Source organism: Capra hircus, chromosome 22 (assembly GCF_001704415.2).
Source record: "Capra hircus breed San Clemente chromosome 22, ASM170441v1, whole genome shotgun sequence".
Taxonomy (NCBI): Eukaryota; Metazoa; Chordata; class Mammalia; order Artiodactyla; family Bovidae; genus Capra; species Capra hircus.
In genome coordinates this window covers 54184036-54209085 of record NC_030829.1, presented here as the reverse complement: position 1 = coordinate 54209085, position 25050 = coordinate 54184036, and the positions used below count along the sequence as shown (strand labels likewise).

At 51.1% G+C, this 25050-nt stretch overlaps 2 protein-coding genes across 6 annotated transcripts in view; one reads left to right on the top strand and one right to left on the bottom strand.

Moving 5' to 3' along the window:
• Positions 1 to 1120, bottom strand: part of ZDHHC3 (zinc finger DHHC-type containing 3) — a 60683-nt gene extending 59563 nt beyond the window's left edge. For 3 of the 5 annotated variants that reach the window (XM_018067002.1, XM_018067004.1, XM_018067005.1), the window contains exon 1: positions 871 to 1120. The gene's annotated coding sequence lies outside the window, so the exon portion shown is untranslated. Of the gene's footprint in view, positions 1 to 861 lie in introns of all 5 variants that reach the window. The other 2 variants (XM_018067003.1, XM_018067006.1) reach the window with 2 other exon arrangements.
• The window catches only part of EXOSC7 (exosome component 7), a 28969-nt gene continuing 5069 nt past the window's right edge, over positions 1151 to 25050 (top strand). The window contains exons 1-5 of the mRNA XM_005696051.3: positions 1151 to 1252; positions 11964 to 12065; positions 12362 to 12456; positions 18804 to 18969; positions 21951 to 22021. Of these exons, the coding sequence (XP_005696108.1) occupies positions 1196 to 1252; positions 11964 to 12065; positions 12362 to 12456; positions 18804 to 18969; positions 21951 to 22021 (491 nt within the window). The 5' untranslated portion in view covers positions 1151 to 1195. The remainder of the gene's footprint in view (positions 1253 to 11963; positions 12066 to 12361; positions 12457 to 18803; positions 18970 to 21950; positions 22022 to 25050) is intronic.

Below are 25050 nucleotides of genomic sequence, written 5' to 3'. Positions count from 1 at the left end.
CAAAAGTGGGGCACTTGGAAAAGTCATCAGATCCCCTCCTTGCTACTATCCTTCTGGGTTAACTTTCCTCCATTTATCTACGTGGCCCCTTTAAAATCTGTTTCCTGCCTTATCAACCCCGCCTTAATGGGCTCCTTCAGTGACCCCACGTTCACCTTGCAGGTATCCTTTCTGGATATTCAAGGCCCATATTCCTACCTGGTCACGACCGGGGCCGGCATTTCTCTTTTTTTGTCCACGGTTCCCAGCGATCACCGGTCAAGCCAGGGCTTCCAGTCCCTGCTGGGAAGCGCTGGGGACGCCGGGGCACTGCGCCCCCGCAACCCCCCCGCCAGCGCTGACCAAGACTCTCCCCTCTACTCTCTTTGGGACAAAGCTCCGGCAACCATCCGGGACATGGGGATCCTGCAAGGTTCCGGGGCGGGGGTCAGCGTTCGGTCAGCCAGCCCCAGAGAGAGCGGGGTTGAGGGGGTGGGGGAATCCCTGGGGTGCAGTTGAAGACGTCTCGGGACTAGACGGGCATTCACTCCCGGCCCAGATCCTTATCACCGAGAACGACCTAAAGAGGGCTTGATCGCTTCTTTCCTCCCCACCATCCCATGGGCCAGAGAAATACATGACATGAGGGCAGGAAGGAGAGCCAAGAGACAGCCTCTCTCAGGCCAATCGCGACGTCCGCCACCTCTCACTTGGGGTCGGTCTCTTTCTTCACACACACGCACGCACACGACCGGCCACTTCAACTCCAGCTCTGAGCAAACTGCGCCGCACGCCTCTTCCACCGCTAGTCCTTCGAGCTCCGGCCCCGGCCCGCGCCTGTCGTCTCGCCCCAGCTTTCTCACCCGATCCCAGTTTCCTCACCCGACTGACCGTGAAGCCGGAGGCAGTTCCCCAGTCCCAGCCCCCTCGGTGGGGCTCCGGCTGCCGCTGCCGTCGTCGCTCCCCTTTCAGCCCCCGACCCGGGACCCGGCCCTGGGCTGCAGCGATGGCTCCCAGGAACGAGGCGCCGCGGCTCCCTGGACTCGGCCAGACACAGGGCGGCGCGCAGGAGAAGCCCATCGAGCTCCCCGGCGGTGGTGGCGGCGGCAGCTGCAGGAGCGGCCGCCGCGCAGGCTGATGACGCATGGGAGGGGGGTCGTGCCTGGCGGGGGCGACGCGGGCGTATGACGTCAAGCGGCGGGGGAGGCTCGGCAGCATGGCGTCGGTGGCGCTGAGCGAGGCGGAGAAGGTGTACATTGTGCATGGCGTTCAGGTAGCGGCAGCGGGCAGTACTGGCGCCGGCCTCCGGGTTCCCTTGGCCCTGCGGGTCGATGCCGGGCCTCGGCTTGCCCGGAAGGACTGCGGCAGGCTGGGTTTACCTTTGATTAGACCGCTGTGCGGCCCGCATGTGCAGCTCTAAAGCCGCCCGTGCCGGCGTCTTTGGGACCAGGCGGCGAGCATCCGTTTAAGACTGTATGCGTACTTGGATCTTTCCGGGTCTACAAGGTTCCAAGCTCGGGTAGGACGCGGTGGGCAGTCCCTGATTCTGTTAAATCCCTCTCAGCCTTTGAAGGCTGAGCTGTCTCACTTTTGTTAGATACATATTCTGTCATAGTTTTTAATCTCATTGAATTTTTGTTAAGTCCTGAAGGTGAGTGTTATGTCTGCTTTACATATAAGGAACTAAGTTCAGAGAGGTTAAGTCAGTTGTCTGAGGTCGTAAGGTAAGTGTGTGGTGGTATTACCGGAAAACTGGGGTTTGACTCTTGGTCGTGAAAGTCGCTCAGTCCTGTCCGACTCTTTGCGACCCCATGGACTATTCAGTCCATGGAATTCTCCAGGCCAGAATACTCGAGTGAGTAGCCGTCGCTTCTCCGGGGTTGACCCTTGGATGTTGAACCAAAAAACACAACCAAGCCAGAGAATGGGAGAAGGAGGAATTTATTAATTGGATCAAGTAAGGGGACTTTCGGAGGAGGCAATGGCACCCCACTCCAGTACTCTTGCCTGGAAAATCCCATGGGCAGAGGAGCCTGGTAGGCTGCAGTCCATGGGGTCGCTAAGAGTCTGACAGGGCTGAGCTACTTCACTTTCACGTCTCACTTTCATGCATTGGAGAAGGAAATGGCAACCCACTCCAGTGTTCTTGCCTGGAGAATCCCAGGGACGGGGGAGCCTGGTGGGCTGCTGTCTATGGAGTCACACAGAGTCGGACACGACTGAGGCGACTTAGCGGCAAGGGGACTCTGGGAATCTTTTCAGAAGCAATGTCTACCAATAGCAAAACTGGAAAACAGGCTAAGGGCACGTGTATAGTCATGAAGGGGCTTGAGCAGAGGCCTAAAGTCAGGGCAGAGGTCAGCGGAGTCCAGGCCTTAGTTGATTGGAGTCACCAAGGGGACGGCTTCCCTGGTGGCTCAGCTACTAAACGATCCACCTACAGTGCAGGAGACCTGGGTTCGATCCCTGGGTTGGGAAGATTCCCTGGAGAAGGGAATGGCTTCAGTATTCTGGCCTGGAGAATTCCATGGACTGTATGGTCCATGGGGTCATAAAGAGTCAGACATGAATAAGCGACTGTCACTTTGCTTCACTTCACCATGGGGAAGAGAAGGGCAACATCATCTTCAGGTTGTGACCACCTTGGGATCTTATCCTGGAGTTACCATCCTCCAGCTGAGTGGGCCCCTGAGTTCTTGTAGAACAACTCAAAGGTTCGTATCAAACTGTTAAGTATATCCATTCAAGAAAAACTAGGGCTCCGTTTTATCTGAGAACTGTTGTTTCTTCATTGCTTTTCCATTTTTTCCTGAATTCTGTAGTTCCCTCAAGATGATTAATTACCGTGACATGTTCAAGGGCAAGCATTGTGGCCAGGTAGATCACAAAAAGGCTGAGGACTAAAATGGCTTCCCTTGTGTCCAGAAAGCCATGCATGCCTGGTTGCCTTTTTCCGGAACCCCCCACCCTCTCTTTGTACAGTGGAACTGGGATATAAATCCAGATCTGACTGTAAAGCCCAGCTCAAGCCTTGTGCTATTTTCCCTTTTTAAAAATAGGCACCCAGAAATAAAAGCCAGGGAGAATGCCCACTGCTTCTACTTCTCTTTCTTTGCTCTGTCCTCTGAAAGTGCGTCGGCAAAACAGGAGCAGGGAGGGCAAGTTCTGACCCCCCCCACCCCACCGCATTTTTCTAGGCCTTAAATAGTATATGGACATATATTACTATTACCTTTTTAGGTAGTGTTTTTCCCACGTTGGTTCTAAGCTTCTTTAGAACCCTAGTTAGCATTTTTTTGTACAGCTCTTGTTTTACTTGTATCTGACTGGTTTTGTTTTTTAAGTATTTTGTTTACGTGCCTATGCTGGGTCTCAGCTGAGGGATCGTCAGTCTTTGTTGCAGCATGTGAGATCTTTATTTGAGACCTGTGGGATTTTAGTTCCCTGACCAGGATCCAACCCAGGCCCCCTGCATTGGGAGCACAGAGTCTTAACCACTGGACCACAAGGGAAGTCCCAAGCTGGTTCTTATATTCAGGAATTGGGGGCAGGTTTCAGAATTTCCAGAATTAGCATTTAGTCTTCTTTTCAGGTTTGCTTAACTGGCTAAATGTGTGCTTTCTTCCTCCCTGGAAAGACATTGCTAACCTCTGTCTTAGCCCAGTAATTCTGAGACCTTGAAGTCCCTTTTACTCACAAAATACAGCTTCCTGGGCTTTACCTGGATCTTCTGGATCAGAATCCTTGGGGCTGGGGCTGGAGCCTGGGAATGGGTATTTTCATAAATGTTGGGAGATTTTGATGCAGTCACTAGACATTGGACCTTGGACCAGCCACTGGCTTGGTCCAGCCTGCCTGGAGTCTGCTGTAGAAATCTTTGCCCCTCTGCCTGAGGAGGTTGTAGAAAGGGGGACCCCTTTCAGGGCCAGCGAGTAGGCTGTTGTCTAACACTTGGAAATGAATTGTCCAAGGAGACACACGTGCTGACAAAGCAAGAGACTCTATTAGGAAGGGGCACCCCAGTGGAGAGCAGCAGGGTGAGGGAACCCAGGAGAACTGCTCTGCTGTGCAGCTGGCAGCCTCAGGTTTCACGGTGATGAAGTTAGTTTCTGGGCTGCCTCTGGCCAGTCGTCCTGACGCAGCATCCTTCCTGGTGGCGCACGCATCACTCAGCCAAGGTGGATTCCAGCAAGGAGGATTCTGGGATGTTAGTAGTATGTATGGACTGGCATCCCCTCTCTCCTTTTGACTTTTCCCAAAAGGAAAAGGTAGCAGTAGCTTATTAGTTCTGCATTCCTTACCAGGACGTCCTGTTGTAAGATAACATATCTCCTGCAAATGGTTATTATAGGAACCTTAATGGTCTGGCCAGGGCAGGTGGTTTCTGCCAGTGTTTCCCCTAAAAGGTCAGTGGCCTCCAGCTTCTGTTTGGATGAGGACTTGGAGTGGACTGAGCAGGGCTCCTCCCAGCTCCACCATTCACAGTAAGAGTGTAGTAAGCTAGTTCCCCCTGTGTAAAATGAGAACACTTCTGTCTGGGGGACAGAACAGGACTGTGAGGAGTGACGAGGAAAGGGAACATGGACCACCTGGCTTGCACTCAGCCTGGAAGAGACGCTGGCTCCCAGTTGAGATTTTCCCGTCAGAAGTGTGGCTTCATCTGGAACCATCCGTACTGTATCTGCAGCCTTCACAGTGACCCCATGAGGGGTTCAGCCTGTGGCTGTTGAGATTTAAGCTCTTTTTATTTGGGGAGATTGAGTCGGGTCGCAAAGAGTTGGACACAACTGAGTAACTGAACTGAACTGAGAGGTTGTTAAATTGTTGGGTGTAGCTGTCCCTAGGCAGCTCCTGGATACTGCCTCTCCGGGGCCCCAGCATGGATCACGTGTCTGTGTGGCTCTGCCTGCCTTTCTGTCTCTGGAGGCACCCCTACTTCTCTCTGCTGAAGTGTCTCCCTTCTCCGCAACCACTTGCTGTCAGGCTGCCCTCCACCTGGGTACACGCCATCTGCCCATCTTTACTTCTGTGAGGCCTCTCCAGCCTCCCTCCACATCATGACCTATCAGCTCCTCTTTAACTCTCTTTCCCTGCCAAGTATTTCCCAGATCAGAGATCAGATTCTAAGGAGAGAATCAGTTTCAGGCCCCAGAGAGCTGGCCAGTCTCTGGCCTGCGTGCTTTTGGGTCAGGCGCTTTGCAGCTTTGCAAGGCAAACAGCATCCCATCCTAAAGGAATGCGGGCCCACCCAGCAGGCTTGGAGAGTGGAACGAGGACAACATCTGGTTTGCCTGCTGGGTCTTGGGCCTGGGCCTGCAGAGGCCAGCTCCTTCTAAAGTGGGGTGGCTTCCTAGTAGGGAGGCCAGCTGGTCTCCGTTCTCCTCCAGTGAGCTCTGCGCTCTGTGGTTCAGTCGCTCAGTCACAGCCGACTGTTTGTGACCCCCATGGACCGCAGCATGCCAGGCTTCCCTGTCCTTCACCATCTCCCGGAGTCTGCCCAAGTTCATGTTCATCGACTCAGTGATGCCATCCAACCATCTCATCATCTGTCGGCCCCTTCTCCTCCTGCCCTCAATCTTTCCCAGCATCGGGCTTTTCCAATGAGTCGGCTCTTCACATCAGGTGGCCAGAGTACTGGAGCTTTAGCATCAGTCTTTCAAATGAATATTCAGGGTTGATTTCCTTCAGGGTTAACTGGTTCGATCTCCTTGCACTCCAAGGGACCCTCCAAGAGTCTCCTCCAGCATGATTGGAAAGGATCAGTTCTTCGGTGCTCAGCCTTCTTTATGGTTCAGCTCTCACATCCGTACATGACTACTGGAAAAACCTTAGCTTTGACTAGATGGGTCTTTGCTGGCAAAGTGGTATCTCTGCAAGGTAGTGAGGGGTTAACATCACCTCAGAGGACCACTTCATGTGTTGGATTACAAGAGCCGACTGCCAGCTGCTATTAGGAAGTAGGACTGGGTTACCTGGGTGTGAGGGATAGCAACTCTGGGCTGGGTCATCTGTCCTGTGTCAAACAGGAGTTAAACCTGGCGCCTTGGCGTCCTCATTGGTAACCTCTCTCTGGGCTGTTTCTAAGGAGTCAGTGGGTTAATACATGTAGCCAGAAGCCGAAGGAAATCATGAGCAGGGACTCCTATGAGCTGCCCTGTGCGGGAGAGTCTCCTCTAACTTTGCACGTTCAGGGTTATTCCCTCTTCTGCACAAGGAGACAGACTCAGAGATGTTCAGGAATTAACCTGCTCAAGGTCCCAAAGCTGGTGTGCACAGTGGAGTTTTAAATACAGGTTGAAGGTGATTCAGTGTCACACCCAACCAGCAGGGTTGTTGCAATCACAAAGTGAACAACTTGAGTCACCAGGACCCATCCTAGCATTCAGAAGGCAGCCAGGGTCCAGCCCCGGTGGATCCAGGGAATTCGAAGGGTGGACGGCGTTGGCGTGAGAAAAACTTATTTATTGCTTGATATAAGATTAGATTAAGAAACAATAGTGTAGTAGGAAAATTAAGTGGAGGAAGAGGGCTGAATAATTTGGATTACACGGAAGACCAATACAATTCCATACAAGGAATTTGCACCATCTACGTTGGGCCACCGGTGCTCACTTGAATATCTAAGGGTGCCTCACCTTAGGCTCCCTTTCGCGCGGGTCTTAACAGCCAGGGCAAGTAAGTAGACTTGGCGAGCCTCCGCGCCCCAGATGGGAATTCAGCCTGAAATTAGTGAAGAGGAGAGAAAAGAGAGAGAGACACGGGGGAAACCAGTGCAGCAACTAGCTCCGTCCTCTATTGTTCAGAAGGCCTTTTATACTTTTGATAAAACATGGAGATCAATGGGTAACACAAAGTTATGCAGCGTTAGCAGTCCAGACTCTTATCAAAACCAGGCTTTTCTCTCTGCATACCTAATTGTATACACAAGTCTTAAGTAATTTACATCATCTTCCAGCCAAAAGGGCCAATTAACATTTTACAGCCTTTTTTCTGATAAGGGTTTGTCAACCAGAAGACTTATTTGTGTTGATCTTCCCAAGGTCTGGTGCCTCTCTCAGAAAGCACTAAAGTTACATTCTTACACAGCAAAGATACAGCAACTTATAACAAGTAGAGGGAGTACAGTGATTTACAGCAAAAGAGAAGCAATTAACTCAAAAGTCTAGTGTTGCTAACATCAAAACTACTATGTATCTTTTTCTACATCCTGCTTACATTGAGTAACATCCTTCCAGGTGCCTAAAAGATAAAGAATATGGAGGCCTGGCAGCAGTCATTGAGTCGACAGTGAAAACCCGTCACCAATATAATTTTTAACTCTTTAGAAAAGGCTCTGTATCTTTAAGATGCTTTCAAGCTTTGTGCCTCTCGCGGTTGGGGGGCTGTAAGCAATTCACAAGCTGTTAAGAGGTCCGGGGAACCTGTTAGGCAAGCTAGAGAGCAATCAGAGGGGTTTTAACTGAAACACCCCTTTCAAATGCAGAAGACTAAAGCCCTGAGTTGACTTTTTCCAGAGAATATCAGAAGAGTGGAAAAGCAGGCAGATTCTTATTTTTTGGGGGGTGGATGCTCAGGAAATTCCAGGGGGAAAACCTGGGGTCTGATTAGCCTTGCCATCAGAGCTCTTGCCGCATGACCTTGTCACGGGTGGAATTCCTCACGCTGGCTCCCGGCAGAAGGCCTTTACCTGGAAAGGTGCTCAGTCCCCTGTCCCCTGAGGACAAGGCTCCTCCGCTCCCTGGTGTGGTCAGTCACCTGTAGACACCTCTATTGATTTTTTTTTTCCCCTATTGATTTTTTAGATGGAGCTTTCACTTCAAGGCAGCCAGTGTTTAAGTGTTCACACATGGATTGGTTCCTTCATTTGAGTACTGCAGTTGGATAAAATATTGTGTAGGGTGTCAAGCTCTGAGCCAGGCCAAATCGCCAGGTTTGGGTGATTCCTAGAGTCTTCTATGAGAAAAAGTGGATTTTGAAAAAGTCCTGTGTGCAGTGATTCGGGGATTTTGTTTGTTTTTCTCCTTTTGTGTGCTTGTTTTGATGGAAAACAACAAAAATATGCATCCCTGGAAAGGGAAATTTGTAGCTTGCTAGTTTATCTCTTACGTGTCACCCAAGCCTTCCCAGCTGAGAAAAGAGGGCTCAGAGAGTGGTTTAAGGGATGGAAAGAGAAGCCCTGGTGGCCCAGTTTTCTGACATCCCTTCTCACTTCTAAGGGTTCTGATTAGATCTTTCCAGAGCGGGTGGCAATCTAAAGCATAGCTGGAAGCCCTGTGGCCCCGCTGCTCTCATAGTCGTTAGCATCCTCACTAGGGCCAAGCGGCCACCAGCCAGCTCGTCCTCGCAGGAGGCCTGTGCTGCCTGACCTGCACAATGAGACCCTTTAGAACACAGGAGACTGCGGAAGTGGGGTTAAGAGCTCTGGCTTGGAATTCAAGTGCTATTGACTGGCTCTGACCTTGGGCCATTTAGCATCTCTCAACCTGATCCTCGTTTGTAGACTGGAATGAAAAATCTTACGTTATGGGTTATGGTGAGGATTCGACATATTGACGTGTATGAACTTCCTAACACATTATCTGGTAGATAGTAGCTTTTTCCTTGTTTAGTCTCTCAGTTGTGTCTGATTCTTTTCTACCCCATGAACTGTAGCCTGCCAGGCTCCTCTGTCCATGGATTTTCCAGGCAAGAATACCGGAGTGGGTTGCCATTTCTTACTGCAGGGGATCTTCCCAATCCAGGAGTCGAACTCACGTCTCCTGCATATCTCCTGCATTGCCGGCAGATTCTTTACCACTGAGCCACCGGAGAAGCCTGGTAGACAGTAAATACACATTACGCAGTCGCTGCTATTTTAGTTCTTGCAAACAGTGGTGGTTCTTTTCATGTGTACATCCATGGAATTAGAGAAACACCTTTGAGGTCGAGCAGCGAGTCAGGCAGGACCAGGCCTGGAGTCCGTGACTCAGGCTCCTGGTGATGCTCACAAGTGTGCATCACACTTGTAACCCACCGAAGACTCAAGGTAAATGCTTCTGAGCCAGATTTTTACTTTCCATCAGGATGTACCTTGGGGATGGGCTTCCCAGGTGGCCCTAGTGGTAAAGAACCTGCCTGCAATGCAGGACACGTAAGAAATGAGATGCTGCTTCAGTCTCTGGGTCGGGACGATCCCCTGGGGGAGGGCATGGCAACCCACTCCAGTATTCTTGCCTGGAGAATTCTTGCCTTGTGAGCTATGGTCCATAGGGTCTCAAAGAGTCGGACACGACTGAAGAGACTTAGCACACACACATGCATACCTTAGGGATGGAGCAAGCAGAGATGGACCTAGGAAATCTTCATGTGGATGGGGGTGGATGGGGTAGGTGGGGTTGTAAAGAGACACAGTTACATAGCTTTGGATCCTCCAGTGAAGAGAGATCTCTCTACAGAGTTCAGGAGACTCATTCTCCTAGACATGAAATTCTGTTGCTTTTAAAGAACCCCTCTCCCCAGAGTCCAGGTAGGGGTTGCCTCCAAGGAGAGGACGGCTGGGAGCGGCAGGGCTGCAAAGGGACTTCAGCCTGATTTAGGATTGTTTATTTTCTCTCCTTTAATAGGAGTTGAAAGAGCTGAAACAAAAACGACAGATGGTAGTAGTTGGTACTGTGTGGCAAGAGCAGGCAGTGTTTTCCTTTATTTTAACTTCTCAAAATAAAAAAAGTCAGATATGCAGTTAGTCAAGCAGTTCAAAGATAAGTTTCCGATAGTTACATACTTTAGAACAGTGGTTTGCTTTTTTGTTTTGGATTTTTTTTTTTTTGCTTGTTTTTGGTTTCTTTTGTGCTTGTTTTTTTTTAACATTTTGAGGAGCATTACCCTCTTTGAGAATCTAATGAGGTGATGATTCTTTTTCTGAAAGAAGGAGCTTTCAGGAAAAAAGTTTACAAGGAATGAGAACAGTCTGTATGAGCTGATGTGTAGTGGTTTCCTGCACAGGCATTAGTGTTTAAAAAGAAGCAAAGTGTAAAAGAGTATCTGTAGTATGCTATCTTTTGTATAAGAAAGAAAAGGATATTAAAAATACTCATGTAAAGGTTCATTTGTGCAAAGAAGATACAGGAACGATGGACCAGGAGCTAAAGAGACGGAGTGGGTGGGAGGAAGTAGGAAGAGGGGAGCGTGAACTAGGGATGAGGGGGGAGGGACGTTTGTCTGAGCACCTCTCCTGGCAGCGGTAACTCCTAGAGCCCTAGTGATAGGCCGCCTGGCCCAAAGGTCAGTAGGAGTTAAAAGTAGCCAGGATGTGGTGGACTCAAAATGGAACATCAGCAGTTATAATGGAACCTGAAAGGGGTGCAAGTGAGTAACAGGCGCAGGGAGGACAGCTGGAAAAGGTGTTTTGAGTGGGTTATGTAAGATAGAAGGCAGGAGGAGAAGAGGGCAACAGAGGATGAGCTGGTTGGATGGCATCACCGACTCAATGGACGTGAGTTTGAGCAAACTTAGGGAGATAGTGAAGGACAGGGAAGCCTGGCATGCTGCAGTCCATGGGGTCCCAAAGCGTCGGACACGACTGAGCCACTGAACAACAACATGTAAGGCTAAAGACAAAAAGAAGTCTGCACAAATACTGTATTAGTAAACTTGTTTCTCATAGGGGTATGGCAGTAACAATTCTGAAACTATGTGTATTCCGAGACTTAACAAATACACTGTAGATAATGAGAGCCAGGTTTCTCCCTGAGAGAAGTTACAGATAAGGCACGGAGGAAGGTTGGAACCAACTCTCAGTATGAACACATGGCCCTTTAATCCACATGTGGACTGATAATCCACAGAAATAAAGGTATGTGTATATGCGTGGGTTAGTACACACACGTTTTTTTCTGGCTGTGTTCTACTGAGATCTAGAAGCAATGATACCCTAGTAGCAGTGAATCTACTTAGCACCCAGATCTTGGTTTTTAAGTACTATTCTCCCATAAAGGGAACCAGGGCTCCTTAGGAAATAGGCTGATCCCGGGGTTGGGGCAGGGAAAATCCCAGAGGCTGGAACTCCTCATGTTATCAGAAGTAAAGAAGTGCTCTAAAGAGATCTGAGGGTTAACCAACCCTTGGGAACTCCCAGTGATGAAATCTGGAACTCGTTGAGCAACAAGATAAATGCTAGAAGCCACAACGTAAAATGGTCATCTATGAGTTATACAGATAGGAGTAAATACTTGAGGAAGTAAATAACTGGGGATAAAGCCAGGCAGTACGTAGACCACCCTGAAGCCCGTCCTCTGCAGCAGGGGTCGGCAGACTTTTCCGGTGAAAGGCTAGGTGGTAGGGATGTGGGGGCTGCAGGTCATGTGGTCTCTGTCCCCGCCCCCTCAGTTCTGCCGGTGGGCGTGTGCGAGCGGCCGCAGAATCCCTGCGTGAACAGGCATGGCTGGGTTCCCGTGGGACAGCTTACAGACCGAGCAGCCTGGGGGCCTAACTGCTGACCCTGTCCTAGAGAATGCCTGTGTTAGAAGACACCAGCTGATTGTTTCCAGCCGTTTACAGAGTAGATCTGGTTGCGTTTAGGGGGTAGGAGGGCTACAAGCTGAGACAGGTGAACTTGTAACTGACAATCCGTGTTTCTTGTGGCTTCAGAACTGCAGATTTGGAAAGAAACAGCTCTTATTTATTATGTCTCTTGTTCGGATTTCGTGTGTACCTGTTCTGGATGGTGGTATATAGTTTGGACTTTGCACTTCAGACCTAGATGGGAAGCCGAGCTTTACTCTCCCTAGCCTTGGGACCTTGAACACAAGTCATTTAACTTCTCTGAGTCTCCATTTCCTCATATGTAAGACAGTAATGTTATCAGCTCTCAGGACAGGATTTCTGGACGAATCCCTAAAAGGAGCTGTTGTACCACGTATTTCTCTAGGGGGGGAAGAAGGGAGTCAGTTGAGGAGCCTCTTGGAGGTTTAGGCCCACAGCCTTAGGATGTTGGTTGTTGCACCCAGGAAGACCTCCGTGTGGATGGCCGCGGCTGTGACGACTACCGATGTGTCGAAGTGGAGACCGACGTGGTGTCCAACACCAGTGGGTCTGCCAGGGTCAAGCTGGTGAGTGCTGGGCCCACGGTTTGTACTGATGTTGAGGAATGGGTCGGCTCTCAGGAGCCAGCCCCTCTGGGCTTTCAGGGTCCATTTTGTTCCAGGGGAAACATGAGACCCACAGCCAACTCTGGGAGGGGGTCTGTGTAGATCTGAAGGACGCCTCTCCTTCTTAAAGGGCCCCTTTTCAAGTCCCAGCACTGATCCTAAGAGAGTCCCGAGAGGCGTGTGTCTGGGAGACGAGGGCGTGGTTGGGTGGCAGGCTGTCAGCCCCGAGTGAGGCCCCTTCTTGCTTGTGTCCACAGGGTCACACCGACATCTTGGTGGGCGTGAAGGCAGAAATGGGGACGCCGAAGCTGGAGAAACCAAACGAAGGTTACTTGGAGTTCTTTGTTGACTGGTCAGTACTCTGCACATGGTTTTAAAGAAAAGCGATTTAAAAGATAGCAGATTCAGAGAATGAACCTCTGGTTTCCTGCTGAGCCCACTTTTATTTTGTATTTAATCATCCTTTATCTGGCCAGCAGGTATGTGCCGAGTTCCCTGCTGTGCCAGGCCCTGGGAAATGCAGGAGGAGGCCTGGGCTTAGGGCCTGCCTTTGTCCTGATAAGCCAAGCCGGGCCTCGTTTTCCCCGTCTGAAAAAGGAAGGCGCCTGCCAGGCCGTCCAGCACGCGGTAGTTACAAGAGTCATAGGAAATGATGGGTGTCACTGAGCTTTGAAAAATAATCATTTATACCTGACAAGACTCATCTGTGCTATAAGGCCCCATCCGTCTTCCGGCTCTAGCTTTGCAGAAAACTTTTCATGACTCGCTCGGCAGAGCGGGGTCGAGGACCAGCCAAGCATCTCGCAGGCTGGGGGGTGGCAGCCAGGCAAGCTGCGTGGGCGCAGGGAAGAGCAAAGACTCTGCACCCTCAGCAGCCAGCCGGCCGGCCTCGTCACTGCCTTCTTCTCCGCCAGCTGTGTGACCTCGGGCTGGTTACCCAGCCCCTCTGCCTGAATCTCGCGATCTAAAGAATGGAGATGATGATACTGGGGTGATGATGAGGAAGTTAGGTAATGAAAATAGAGCGAGGACCCAGTCCTTACACATTCCATGGGCTTTCCAAAGTGTTCTTTCTCTCCACCTCCCCTTCCAAGGCATGGGGCTTTTCACCCGGCTGCCGGCCGTCTCATCTTCTGCCTGTAACTCCCCCTTCCAGCCAGCAGGGGCGACAGCGAGCCTTCTTGAAATGGATGAGGCGCTCTTGGTTCATGCTGGGTGCAGATATGTAATATTGATACTTCACTGGTGGAGGGGCAAGACCGCCCCCACAGTCGGAGAGTTCCTGAACAGACTCGGAGGACTCAGCGTGGAGCATGTAGTTGTACTCAGAGCTATGATTGTTACAGAAACACAGCAACCCGTGTGTGATAATTTTGCCTGAGGAAACCCATTAGAGACTCAACACCCAAGGCTTTGACTGGTGGCGCAGGCACCGTCTGCTTTACACACAGTGAAGCTGCGGACTCCCAGAAGGAAAGCAGGCATCTGGCATACACCGTACGGTATCTGCACGGGCTCGGCCCAGTTTACCGCTGACTGGGTCCTCTCTTAAGAGCCGAGTGCCCAGATGCGAGCCAAGGGCCAGCCTCGTAAGCAGGCCCTTCTAAAGGTAGCAGCCGCCTGTGATGTCAGCCCTTTCCTGCAAAGATGCTGACCCACACTTGCACGGCGAGTTGTAGACTTGCAGCCTTCACTTCCAAACACAGACATTGGTCCTCACAAAACTCCGGTAAGAGATGACACAAGGGGTTCCGAGAGGGTAAGTGACTTTCCTGGGTTCACACAGCTAGTCATGCCAGCTCAGGTCCAGCTGTGAGCCTTTGCTCTTCCTATTTCATACAGCCTGCAGAAGCCAGCCTTGGCGGGATGCCCTGCGCGGTTTCCAGAACGTGTCTGTTCATCTTTCAGGCTAGTTTTCATCCCAGTGCGTTGCTGCCCCTAGTCCCGGTCCCCTGGAGCAGTCTCCCCTCGGTTCTGCCTAGCCACTCTCAGCATTCCGGGTCATCCAGTGGAACCAGCCCATCTTTTAAGTTGCTGTACATGGTGGTGACCTTGTTCAGGCCTCCAGCTTATCCTTTCCTTTGCTCATGGAGGAAGAAAAAATGCCTCTCTTGCCTTGATCTGCCTGTTCAGTGCGGTAAATAGTCACTGAAGAGCAGATACCACGTGTTAGGGGCTGTCATCTGCTCTCCTTTCTTTCTCTTCGTTATCTCCTGCCTCATTCCTCTCAGGCAGATCAAAGGCAGGCAGTGTGGCCAGGCCAGGGAGAGTGCTGCATTCATGCTTGCTGCAGGGGCCACGTTTCCCTGTGGCTCTGCGTCTGAACATGGCTCGAGGTTGGCCCACTGCCCGTGGCCCTTTCTAGTCCTGGCTGGAGAGGGTGGCTCTAAGGCGGGCGGAGCCTTTGAGCAGCCTCTTCCCCAGATCTGGCTTGTAGAAGTAAGCCCCTCTCTCCTGACTGAGAGTGGCTGCTCTCTTTCTCCTCCTCTGTAAGTCTCAAGAGAACCTCAGCAGGCCTAGAAGCCCCACTTTTAGGGGAAGTTCTCCTGAATCTGTTTCTCAAGGTGGCACCCTTCTTCACAGAATCACCATGAGATTCATAAAACCCCATTTTCCTTCAAACAAGAGGTCACCAGGCACCTCTGGCTGCCACCTTTATCAGAAGCTTATTTGTGTCTTCCAAGAGCAACTCACAGTTGTGTAAACAAACCCCCTACACTTTGACGCAGTGAATAAGAATGGCTTCCAGGCACCTGTGGCTGTGCCCAGGCTTCAGGGTGCTGCCACAAACCCCACCTGGGCCCCAAGCGTGGGGCTTCTGCCAGAGAGCTCAAGGCACACACCCATCCACAGGCTGAAAGAGAGGTGTTACCCAGTGGGAGGAAAGCAACTGGGGGGTGGTGGGACCCCCTCCTGCCTGCCTGAGCCCAGCTTGACTTAACTACTTGCCAGCAACCTTCATATTTTTAATTATTTCAATTCCCAGTGGTAGAGAGGTCACGGAAAACTAATTGCTTTTCTTCTAATTGCTTCTACTTCTTTTCATCTGCTTGGAGTCAAATATGGAGCCTGGGGTAGACACCTTCCCCACCCCAGTGATTTTCCCTGGGTCTCAGAGGTGATGCCCTGAGGGAAGGGTACCTGAGACATGAGCCTGATCCCTGTACCCGTGGAGGAGGAAAACAATGGGGTTTCTGAGCTCGGCTCCAGAGATAGCTGGCAGCACCTCTAACTGGGAGCGGGCTCAGACCTTCTAACTCCTGCCTCTGTGTCTGGCTCGTGAGTTGTAGCCTGAGAGTAGGCTGTGTTACAAGAAGGCTGAAACTTTGGGAAAGATGGTTCCATCTGAGGCCAGAAGGTGAGGCTTCGTGAGCTCGCTGTGTCACTCTGGTTACCCCCAGGGGCCGTCCGTCAGGTCCCTTCCCGGCTCTTTGGCCACCGGTTGATGGGTTTAGGGACTGTGTTTGGTCTCAAGAAGCTTCGGGTTTTAGCTGGGGCAGTTGGGGAGAACACACTTCATTCATGGACATTTCAGCGTGTCCCTCGCTTTTCACTCGTCCGGAATCTTAACTGCTTTTAAGTGTGATCACTTGTTTTCTTCACTCACGCTGAACCTGGATTGGTTTCAAGCCCTGAATTGGTGGGTGGAGCCACTCGATTTCTCTTCCTTACCTACTTCATGCTGCTTGAAGCGGGCACCGTTCTCGGCCGAAGGGTCGAGGGTGGGGGCAAAGCAGAGAGGTAACCTGCAGAAGTCATTTGAGGCTCGCTGGGCTCTGAAAGTCTGCAGAGCTGACGAGGTAACTCTCCCAGAAACTTCAAACGAGGGCTTAAGATGAAACACTCAGAAAGTGCCACTGTTCCCATACCCTTGGGGCGCTTCAGCAGGCTTGGAAATGAGCAGTGTGCCCCCAGAGGAGTCAGGGGAGCTGGGACCTGCCTAGGGGCTAGGGGCCTAGAGGTGAGGCCCGGAGTTACCCCTGGCCCACCTGGCTGTAAGACGTCACGGCTCTGCGGGCGAGATCAGTTGCAAGGGGAACAACAATGGGCCTAGTGTCCCAAGTCCTGCTCCAGGTAGACACGGCCTTGACCTCAGCCTAATCCCGTCAGAGCAGAGATGCGCCAAGCAGGAGGAGCAGGAGGAGGCGATGAGTCAGGAGGCTGGAGAACTGGGAGTGGCAGCCTTCCAGGATTTTTCTGTTTATCCAGCTCCATAAGCGATTTCCCAGCAGCCCTGGAAGAGGGGCTGGATCATACTTTATAAAGGATCCGAATCAGTTTCAGTAACTGTAATTATAGAAAGCACTTGTTTTATGCCGTAAAACCCCGTGTATGTTCCTCGACTGAAGAATATACAGTGATGCCTGTGAACAGGGGCTAAGGTTACCAGCCTGCATTCTTTCTCTCTCTCTCTCAACTTGGTACTAAATAGAGAAGCTTTTTTATTTAGGAGTCCCTTGGTCTGCATTCATTGACTCCAACATTTGTGGTCTAGTCATAAGTCCTAAGACCAGAGCACCCGTTCATTACCTTGAGACATAAGACATAAGACGGGCCCAAGAGCGCTCACCTGGCTGATGCTAGGCTACAAGCCAAGCATGCTGAATGACACATTCGGGGAGGGCCCGGGAGCTTTCCATGGTCTCATGGGCTTCTAAATCCTCCTTTCTCTGGCTGGCAGCTATGCAGAAAGGGTTAACCTGTTTTTGTGTGTTTGTTTTTTTTTTAAGGGCTGGGGGGAGAAATCATTTAAAATGGGAAAATTTTCCACTTTAAACCAGAGCAGTGTCAAAAAAAACAGTGGGGTGTGGTTTTGTTGGTAGATTAATTTAGCCAACTGGCTTGGGAAGTTCTTAAACCGTCCCTTTGGGCTATAGAAGAGTTAATGGATCCATCCCGTCATTAGTCACACCCAGGAGGACTCAGCCTACTGTAATGAGGGAAGGGTAAACATTTTAGGCATAAGGACCTCTGCAGGATTTGTCCACCGAGAGCTCTGTACAGATGCGCTTTTAAACACTTAAAAGATAGGACTTAATATTGATGGCTTAGGGTTTTCATTAGAAACAGGTTGTCTTTTGCTGGCTCTGCAAAATAATGAACTTGGTCCCTAGTGACTTGATTAATTTACCATCAATGAGCTTTTCATGGCTCGGTGCCCAAGTCTGGCCGAGGCCGGGAAGGAACGGTGAGGTTGCTATGGCAGTGGTGAAGTTTCTCTTAGGGATTTTTAAATGGGGGAGTTCTCCTGGCTTGTAGTGGTCAGGGAAGACTGTATGATGAGAGGAGCAATGTTATTACACAACGCTACACTCTTGTTTCAGGATTCATCTTATATCTGTATTAGAATGGACCAGACAGAAGGGACAGTGAAACCTGTGAGGAGGTCAGGTTTGGTTCAGCATACAGATGGGGTGGGCACAGCCTTCGGCCTCCACAGAGGTTTTGCTCGGGCTGGAATCCCCCTGCCCGTCTATGGTCAGGCCAGCTTGTCTCATCTTCAGGTTCGAGACCCCCTCCAACCCTCAAGACCTACTGACATCCCCTGCGACCCTCCCTGACCGTTTCTGTGTGCCTGTTTCCATGTGACTCCCTGCTGCGTCCCTGGAACTGCTGACTTGGGTCTGCACCTGTCCCACTGTCTCTAGGTCGCTAGTGCCTAGTCCAGGGCCTGGAACCTTCCGGGAGGACAAGCGGATGGACAGATGGACAGGGACCAGAGAGCTTCCATGTGTGGTTTTGTAGAGACCTACTGAAACAACCGATTTCTTGTCTTTCTGGGCCTTAAATTCATTACAATAAAATAATTACTGGGGTGTCTATATACCCCCACACATGTACCAAGGGCTTATTTTTGTTAAGGCAAAACCCTCAAAAAATTTCCTATTAAAACACTGAGTAGTGCTTGGCGGGGGCGGGTGTCGCACATGCTGATGCTTGCTCCTTCTTTGTTGAGGTCGTTTGGCATAAAATTCAGGAAGCTAAGAAGGCAAAAGCACTTCTCTTGAAAAATAACAAAGTAGAAGCGATAACCAAAGTGAAGAGATATTTAAGTCAGCAAACAGTTCTTAGTTTCCTGCCTTTTAGTACCATGATAATCTAAAGTTTATGACAGAACTCTGACATACTATTATATGTCTCTTTTTAAAAACAGTTTTAATTGGAGGATAATTGCTTTACAGTACTGTGTTAGTTTCCGCATACATCAACATGAATCAGATATGTGTGTATATGTGCACATCCTCAGTAACCCCAGGAAAGTTACTGTGCCTGCACTGTGGCTTTGTCTTGAGAGTATCATCATCTAGGCTTGGTGTGTACACTGTCACCCCTCTGTAGACCAGACTCATTCTCTCGGCCTCCTCCTTCCTTGGCCTGCCAGAGAAGAGTCTAGTAAACGTTCAAGATATGAGAGTTCATTATTGCTGGCGGTGGTTCATTTCACCAGTGTTCTTGCTTCTCTCTGGATAAAGGTGGCTTGTGTGAGAAGTCAGTGGGCACTCCCACCACACACAGCAGCACAGCCAGGCACGGTCCTGGCCTGGCTCATGGCCTGTGTCTGGACGCTGGAAGAGGGACAGGTGCAGCCTTGCCACGTGGGCTTTCCTCCCAGCGCCCCCCGGGGAACCCGGGACAAAGCCTGCGCCTCTGCTCCGCATGCGACAAGACTCACCCCTTTCCTGTCGCCCTTCTGTGCAGTTCGGCCAGCGCTGCCCCTGAATTTGAAGGTCGCGGAGGCGATGACCTTGGCACGGAGATTGCTAACACCTTGTACCGGATATTTAACAACAAGAGCAGCATCGACCTCAAGTCCCTGTGCATTAGCCCCCGCGAGCACTGCTGGGTTCTCTACGTGGACGTGCTGGTAGGTCTCACGCCACTGCGCCGGCCACGCCCCACGTCTGTGGGAACCCGTGGGCCCGCTTTCCTCCCTGAGCTTTTCCCGTCTTCAGTTGGATACTCTCAGTTTCCAGGGTGAGACTACTTGGGGAAACACTGGTCTCCCATAATGGGTTTTAACTTACATACAACAGACGTGCAGTGGGGCGCGGATGATGCCACCTGACCCTAAATCTGCCAACAGCTGTACCATGGTAGCACCCAAAATCACCCACAGAGGTTGTCTGGGAAGAAGCAAACGAGATATTCTGCAGACGGTACCAGCAGAACTGATCGGCAGAGTTGCAACGAGGAAGATGAGCATTCACCTGCATTTCTGTGTAGCCGTTACAGATGCTCTGCCAGTGGGCACTAGCCTTCCCCGTTTATAAGTGAGGCACTGAGACACAGCGAAGTCAAGGGACTCTGCCAGGGGATCTCAGCTCATGAGCAGTGATCCTGGGCTCCAAAGCCAGGGCTGTTTAACGCCAGAGCCAACTCGTGACCTCACCTCATCCTCCCTTGAAAACACTGTAGCCCACCTACCCTGACCCCCTTGTTTTCCCATGAGGACCCGAGGCCCTGCCTCTTTCCTTCTCCAAAGTCTGTGCCTGCAGGCGTCTTTCTGGTCTAGCCCTCCATTTCCTTCCTGGTGCTTCCCTCCCAGTCACTTGTCTGCCCGGTTTTGGGCACGTGGCAGTAATTCCTCTGACAGCTGTGCTTTATTTTGCCAGTTTCTTGCTCATGTACAGGCTCTTACTAGGTCTCTTTCCCTTTAATCTTGTGAACCTTGAGGTGAGTGACTACATCTTCCACTTCATATTGAGGGCAGAGGGCAAAGCCAGGGACCAAACAAGTCCTTTCATGAGTATGAAGATAAGGCTGATCTTGTGGACTGATAGTAAGCTTCATTACTGGGAACAGCCTGGCTGTCTAATTGTCGGCCCTGCGTGAAACAGGGCAGGGCTTTCTGGAAACTTTTAAATTAGTTTGCTCATAGATGGGGCAGAGCTAGCCAAAAGAGCAGTGCTTAACTGTCCAGCAGGTTTGGGTCTGTTCTGAATGCTGATGCTTTGGGGTAAAAATAATGAAATCACAAGTTCATTTCCTTTTTTTCGTCTCCAGTCTGTATTTGGAGTTTGATTCCCACTAAGCAGGAGTTTGATTCCTACTAAGCAGGTAGTTTTACAGGTGCTGGTTCTGAGGAGGGCGGGAACTGGTAGCCTATAGTCATTGCCAAGAGTCATGCTTCACAGCTGCCCAGGGAGGTGCCACCCCACACACTTGTGGTTCGTTAGGAGGCTGGCCCAGCGAGGGGGCCTCATGCACTTTTGATTTGGACAGGCTTGTCCTCATAGTGCCGCCTCTTGCAAAACTGGTGAACATCAAAGAGACACTGTCTCACCTTAGAACCGTAGGCTCCTCCCATGAGCAGGGATACACGGTGAACAGGAGCAGCTCAGGGTGCACTGGGTCCTGGTCACCCGCAGGCCTTCTGCATCGGAATTTCTTCTCCAAAGGGGTTGTCAGCAATGAAGATGGAGAAGCTGTGGACACACTGGACAGTCTGTGAGGAGAACAAAGGGAAGATGAAAGAGCAAATTAGGATATATTTTTAAAACACTTAGCTGATGCCTCCTGTGTGCCAGACACTTTGGAGGACTTTACAAAGACTCATATGTTGAACACCTCTGGAAGATAGAGTGGCTTTCACCCTTTGTGAAGCCTGGAAAAGTGGGTCCAAACTGGGGAAGTCAGCAGTCACCCAGCAAAGACAGGAATCGAAGCAGCCTGTCCAGCGCCAGCGTCTAGCCATGCAGCAGTCTGTACGTGAACCAGGGTGCAGGGGAGCTAGTCCGGCTGCTCGACCCAACACGCTGCAGTTATCGAGCCAGCTGGTAACACAGGCTGGGAGATCATATTCTGATAAGCAGTAATTATACGAGGTGGTAGGAGAGATGCTTGGAGTCTACTGGAGGCTTGCCCAGAAAGCTTAAAGGTGGGAATTAGAGTCTGTACTGGGCGTGGACGCAGTGCATGAGACATGCCAGGTGTGACTGTTGATTCTCAGAGTTTGGAAGGCCCGGGCTTTGAGCCTGCCTGTCTTCCATAAATAATTGCCAGGCTCCTCCTTCCCAGCAGCCCTTCTGCTGGGCTCTGAAGAGAAAGGAATAAACAGAGCCGACAGCGTCCAGCCTCAGGAATCAGTAGTTGAGATGTAGAGGAGACAGACTCTAAATAAACACACACGGAAATACACGGCTTTTCTTTCTCCACGTGACTTCCTCTCCTCTCTTCCCATTGGCTTTATTCCATAACCTCAGGCCAAGGCTTCTTGAGAGTGAGGAAGAAGGGTGTGTTGCCCTCCACTTAATGATGGGCTCCAACCCTCCTTGGACAGGAGCACTCGAGTACAGCTAACACTTTTGCTCACGGGTGAAAATGTGCGAAAGACCTTAGTTGTTGCTACGCTTCACCGAGACCATGGAGTGAGAGGTGTTTGAGCATCAGATTTGCATCGGTCATTACGAGCAGCAGTGACTGCGGTCGTCAGCGTGATCCTGGTGGCGGCGGCAGCATCAGTGGCCGCAGTTGTGTACCTGTCTGGAGGCTGGGTATATGCAAGCAGAGGTGACTGGAATGCTTGCCGAGTGCTTCTGAGAGTTAGCTGGGGCAAAACGCCAGTGAGCAGTTTTTCCCTTAGCGTAGGCCCGACTGCCTGAGCAGCTGCTCCACACAGTCTGGGGCCTCTGAGCGGTGGTCCCACAGCTGGGGCAGCAGGCAGCACTTGCAGTTAGGGTGAGGAGCCTGTGCGCAGCGGAGAGCCGGCCGAGCAGCCTGGCTTCCTGGTCTGTATAAACACTTGGTCCGTATTTTTTAGGAACCAGCGTGCTTTCATTGGGGTAATACTTAAGGTGAGAAATGGTGCTCACTGCTTCTCCCCGCCTCACTCCCTGTCTCCCTTAGCTGCTGGAATGTGGTGGGAATTTGTTCGATGCCATCTCCATAGCTGTGAAGGCTGCGCTCTTCAACACAAGGTAAGCCTTGCTGCAGACAGCGCCGGGGCCTGTGGAGACCCTGAGGGGCATTTGCAGTGGACCGCAGAGGGCGTTACGACTGAAGGTCGTCGGAGAGGATAACAAGGGGCTTCCCCATCGACAGTGATGGTATTTAATTTTAAGCTTCAGAAAACAGATTTCATAAGTTAAAACTAGATATATTTCTGTATTTATATTTTGGATTATTATTTTCATAAGTAAACATGCACCATGTAGAAAAATGTTCGAAAACCACAGAACAGCAGAGTGAGTCGAAACCAGCGGCCCAGCCAACCGTCCAGATACTTTCACTAGATAAAGCTCCACAGGGGCCCGGGCTTTGCTCGCTTTGTACTCTGCTCTCTGGGCCTCCCTCGTGGCTCAGGGGTCAAGAACCCACCCACCAACTCGGGGGATGTGGGTTCGATCCCTGGGTTGGGAAGACCTCCTGGAGAAGGAAATGGCAATGCACTCCAGTGTTCTTGCCCAAGAAATCCCATGGATAGAGGAGCCTGATGGGCTACAATCCACGGGGTCCCAAAGAGTCAGACATGACTTAGCAACTGTACAGCAATGACGACAAACATAAATACCCCCAAATGGACGTTATGGTTATTTTCAAGTGCTCACATTATGGGTGATTAAAAAAGTGATTTCAGAGTTTTCCTGTGGTGGAATTTAGACCACTTACACACTTTAAAATACAACAAACCAAAACAAAGTTGAATAAATGTAGGTCAGACGTTGCAGGATCGAAGCTCTGTTGAGATGAAAGCTGTAGAGCCCCTTCCCCTTGCTGGGCCTTTAGACTCCTGGCTGACACTAGCCGAGGGCAGGCCTGGCCCTTGTGGCCACTGTGAGGCCTCGCGTCCCAGATGCTATCCGCAGCAGCCTGGCCTTGGGTTGGGGAAGAAAGGAAGTTGCCATCTGTTGTACCTCAAGCCTCAGAAATCACTCCCTGTCTTGCCAGCTAGTTGCCATGGGCACCAAGGCAGAAAGGGAGAGGAGAACCAGATGAGGCTGTTGGGCTGTAGGGGAAGTGTTGGGCAAACTGTACATCAGAATGGTAAACCCAGCTGCTCAGGCTGGGGAGGACAGCTGTCGTGGGCATAGCTTTCAAGTCCCATTCCCAGAGCACAGCAGCCATGCAGGCAGCAGGGGGTGCGGACTCTGCAAGGCACTCGGTGCCCCTGGTGTGTGGAGAGGACTCTGTAGTCAGGGCCTGCTAGAAGGGTGGCGGCCATTCTCTCGAGAACATCCTCTAGCCCTTCTGATGAACCGCATTATGGCCAGAGGATTGGGAAGGGGTCGGAGTGTGTGTGTGTGTGTGTGAGAGAGAGGGGAAGGGGTATGTGTGGTGTGTATGCGTGCTTTGTGTGTGATGGGAAGGGGTGTGTGTGATCGGAAGGGGTGTGTGTGTGTAAGAGATGGGAAGGGGTATGTGTGAGTGTGTATGCGTGCTTAGTGTGTATGTGATGGGAAGGGGTGTGTGTGTGTGTGTGAGAGAGAGATGGGAAGGGGTGTGTGTGTGAGATGGGAAGGGGTATGTGTGGTGTGTATGTGTGCTTTGTGTGTGATGGGAAGGGGTATGTGTGAGTATGTATGCGTGCTTTGTGCGTGTGTGATGGGAAGGGGTGTGTGTGTGTGAGAGAGATGGGAAGGGGTATGTGTGAGTGTGTATGCGTGCTTTGTGTGTGATGGGAAGGGGGGTGTGTGTGTGTGTGAGATGGGAAGGGGTATGTGTGAGTGTGTATGTGTGCTTTGTGTGTGATGGGAAGGGGTGTGTGTGTAAGAGATGGGAAGGGGTATGTGTGAGTGTGTATGCGTGCTTTGTATGTGATGGGAAGGGGTGTGTGTATGTGTGTGTAAGAGATGGGAAGGGGTATGTGTGAGTGTGTATGCGTGCTTTGTATGTGATGGGAAGGGGTGTGTGTATGTGTGTGTAAGAGATGGGAAGGGGTATGTGTGAGTGTGTATGCGTGCTTAGTGTGTATGTGATGGAAAGGGGTGTGTGTGTGTGTGTGTGAGATGGGAAGGGGTATGTGTGAGTGTGTATGTGTGCTTTGTGTGTGATGGGGTGTGTGTGTGAGATGGGAAGGGGTATGTGTGAGTGTGTATGCGTGCTTTGTGCGTGTGTGATGGGAAGGGGTGTGTGTGTGTGTATGCGTGCCTATTTTTTGCCATATCAGAATTCAAACTGTTCACCTGCTATTACTTAGTACTTCCACCCTGGGGGCCCCTGGCACGGAGACTTCACGCGGGGCAGACCATAGCAGGACTCCTCGGGGCAGGACCCTCGCGGCACGTTCTCGGGCTGAAACCCCTCTGCTCTGGACCTCGGCGTGCGTAGGGACAGGCAGCAGGACTGAATCAGAGGGGGCTCTTGGCAGAGGCACGGGGAAAAGCATTGGCGCTGCTTCCGGAACCGGAGCTGGCTGGACCGCCTCTTCCTTCCTGGCCCCACCCCACACTGGAATGAGCCGGCTCTATGGCGCCACTGTGTTTCTAGCACCCAGCTCAAGAAACAAGAACAGCGCCCGCCCCCAGAAGCCCTCCCACCCTGTACCCCCATGCAGTCACTGCACCCCCCGAGGATAACCACAGCCGTAAAGCAATAGGGCGCTTTGTGCGTGGTCCACACGGAATCCCGCGGTGTTTTCTCGCTGATGTCTGCCTCGGTCACCGAGCATTATGCTTTGAGGCTTCTGTGTTGTGGCTTGTGGTCACGGCCCTCTGTTTTGCTGTGTGCTGGTCCACTGCCGGCGAATATGCCACACTGATGTATCCATTCTTCTGCTGACGAGCATCTGAGTAGTTGCCAGTTTTGAGCTCCTGCAAATAGTGGTAGCAGATACTGTGAAACGGTTTTCCAGATTGCTTTTACCAAGTGATACTCCTAGCTTTGTGTAGAGTCTGAGCTGCTCTGCGTCTTTGCCAGCCCCCCTGCCCCTTTTTTTGGTCTTTTTAATATTAGCCATTCTGGTAGGTGTGTCTTGGTATCACATTGTAGTTTTATTTTGCACTTTCCT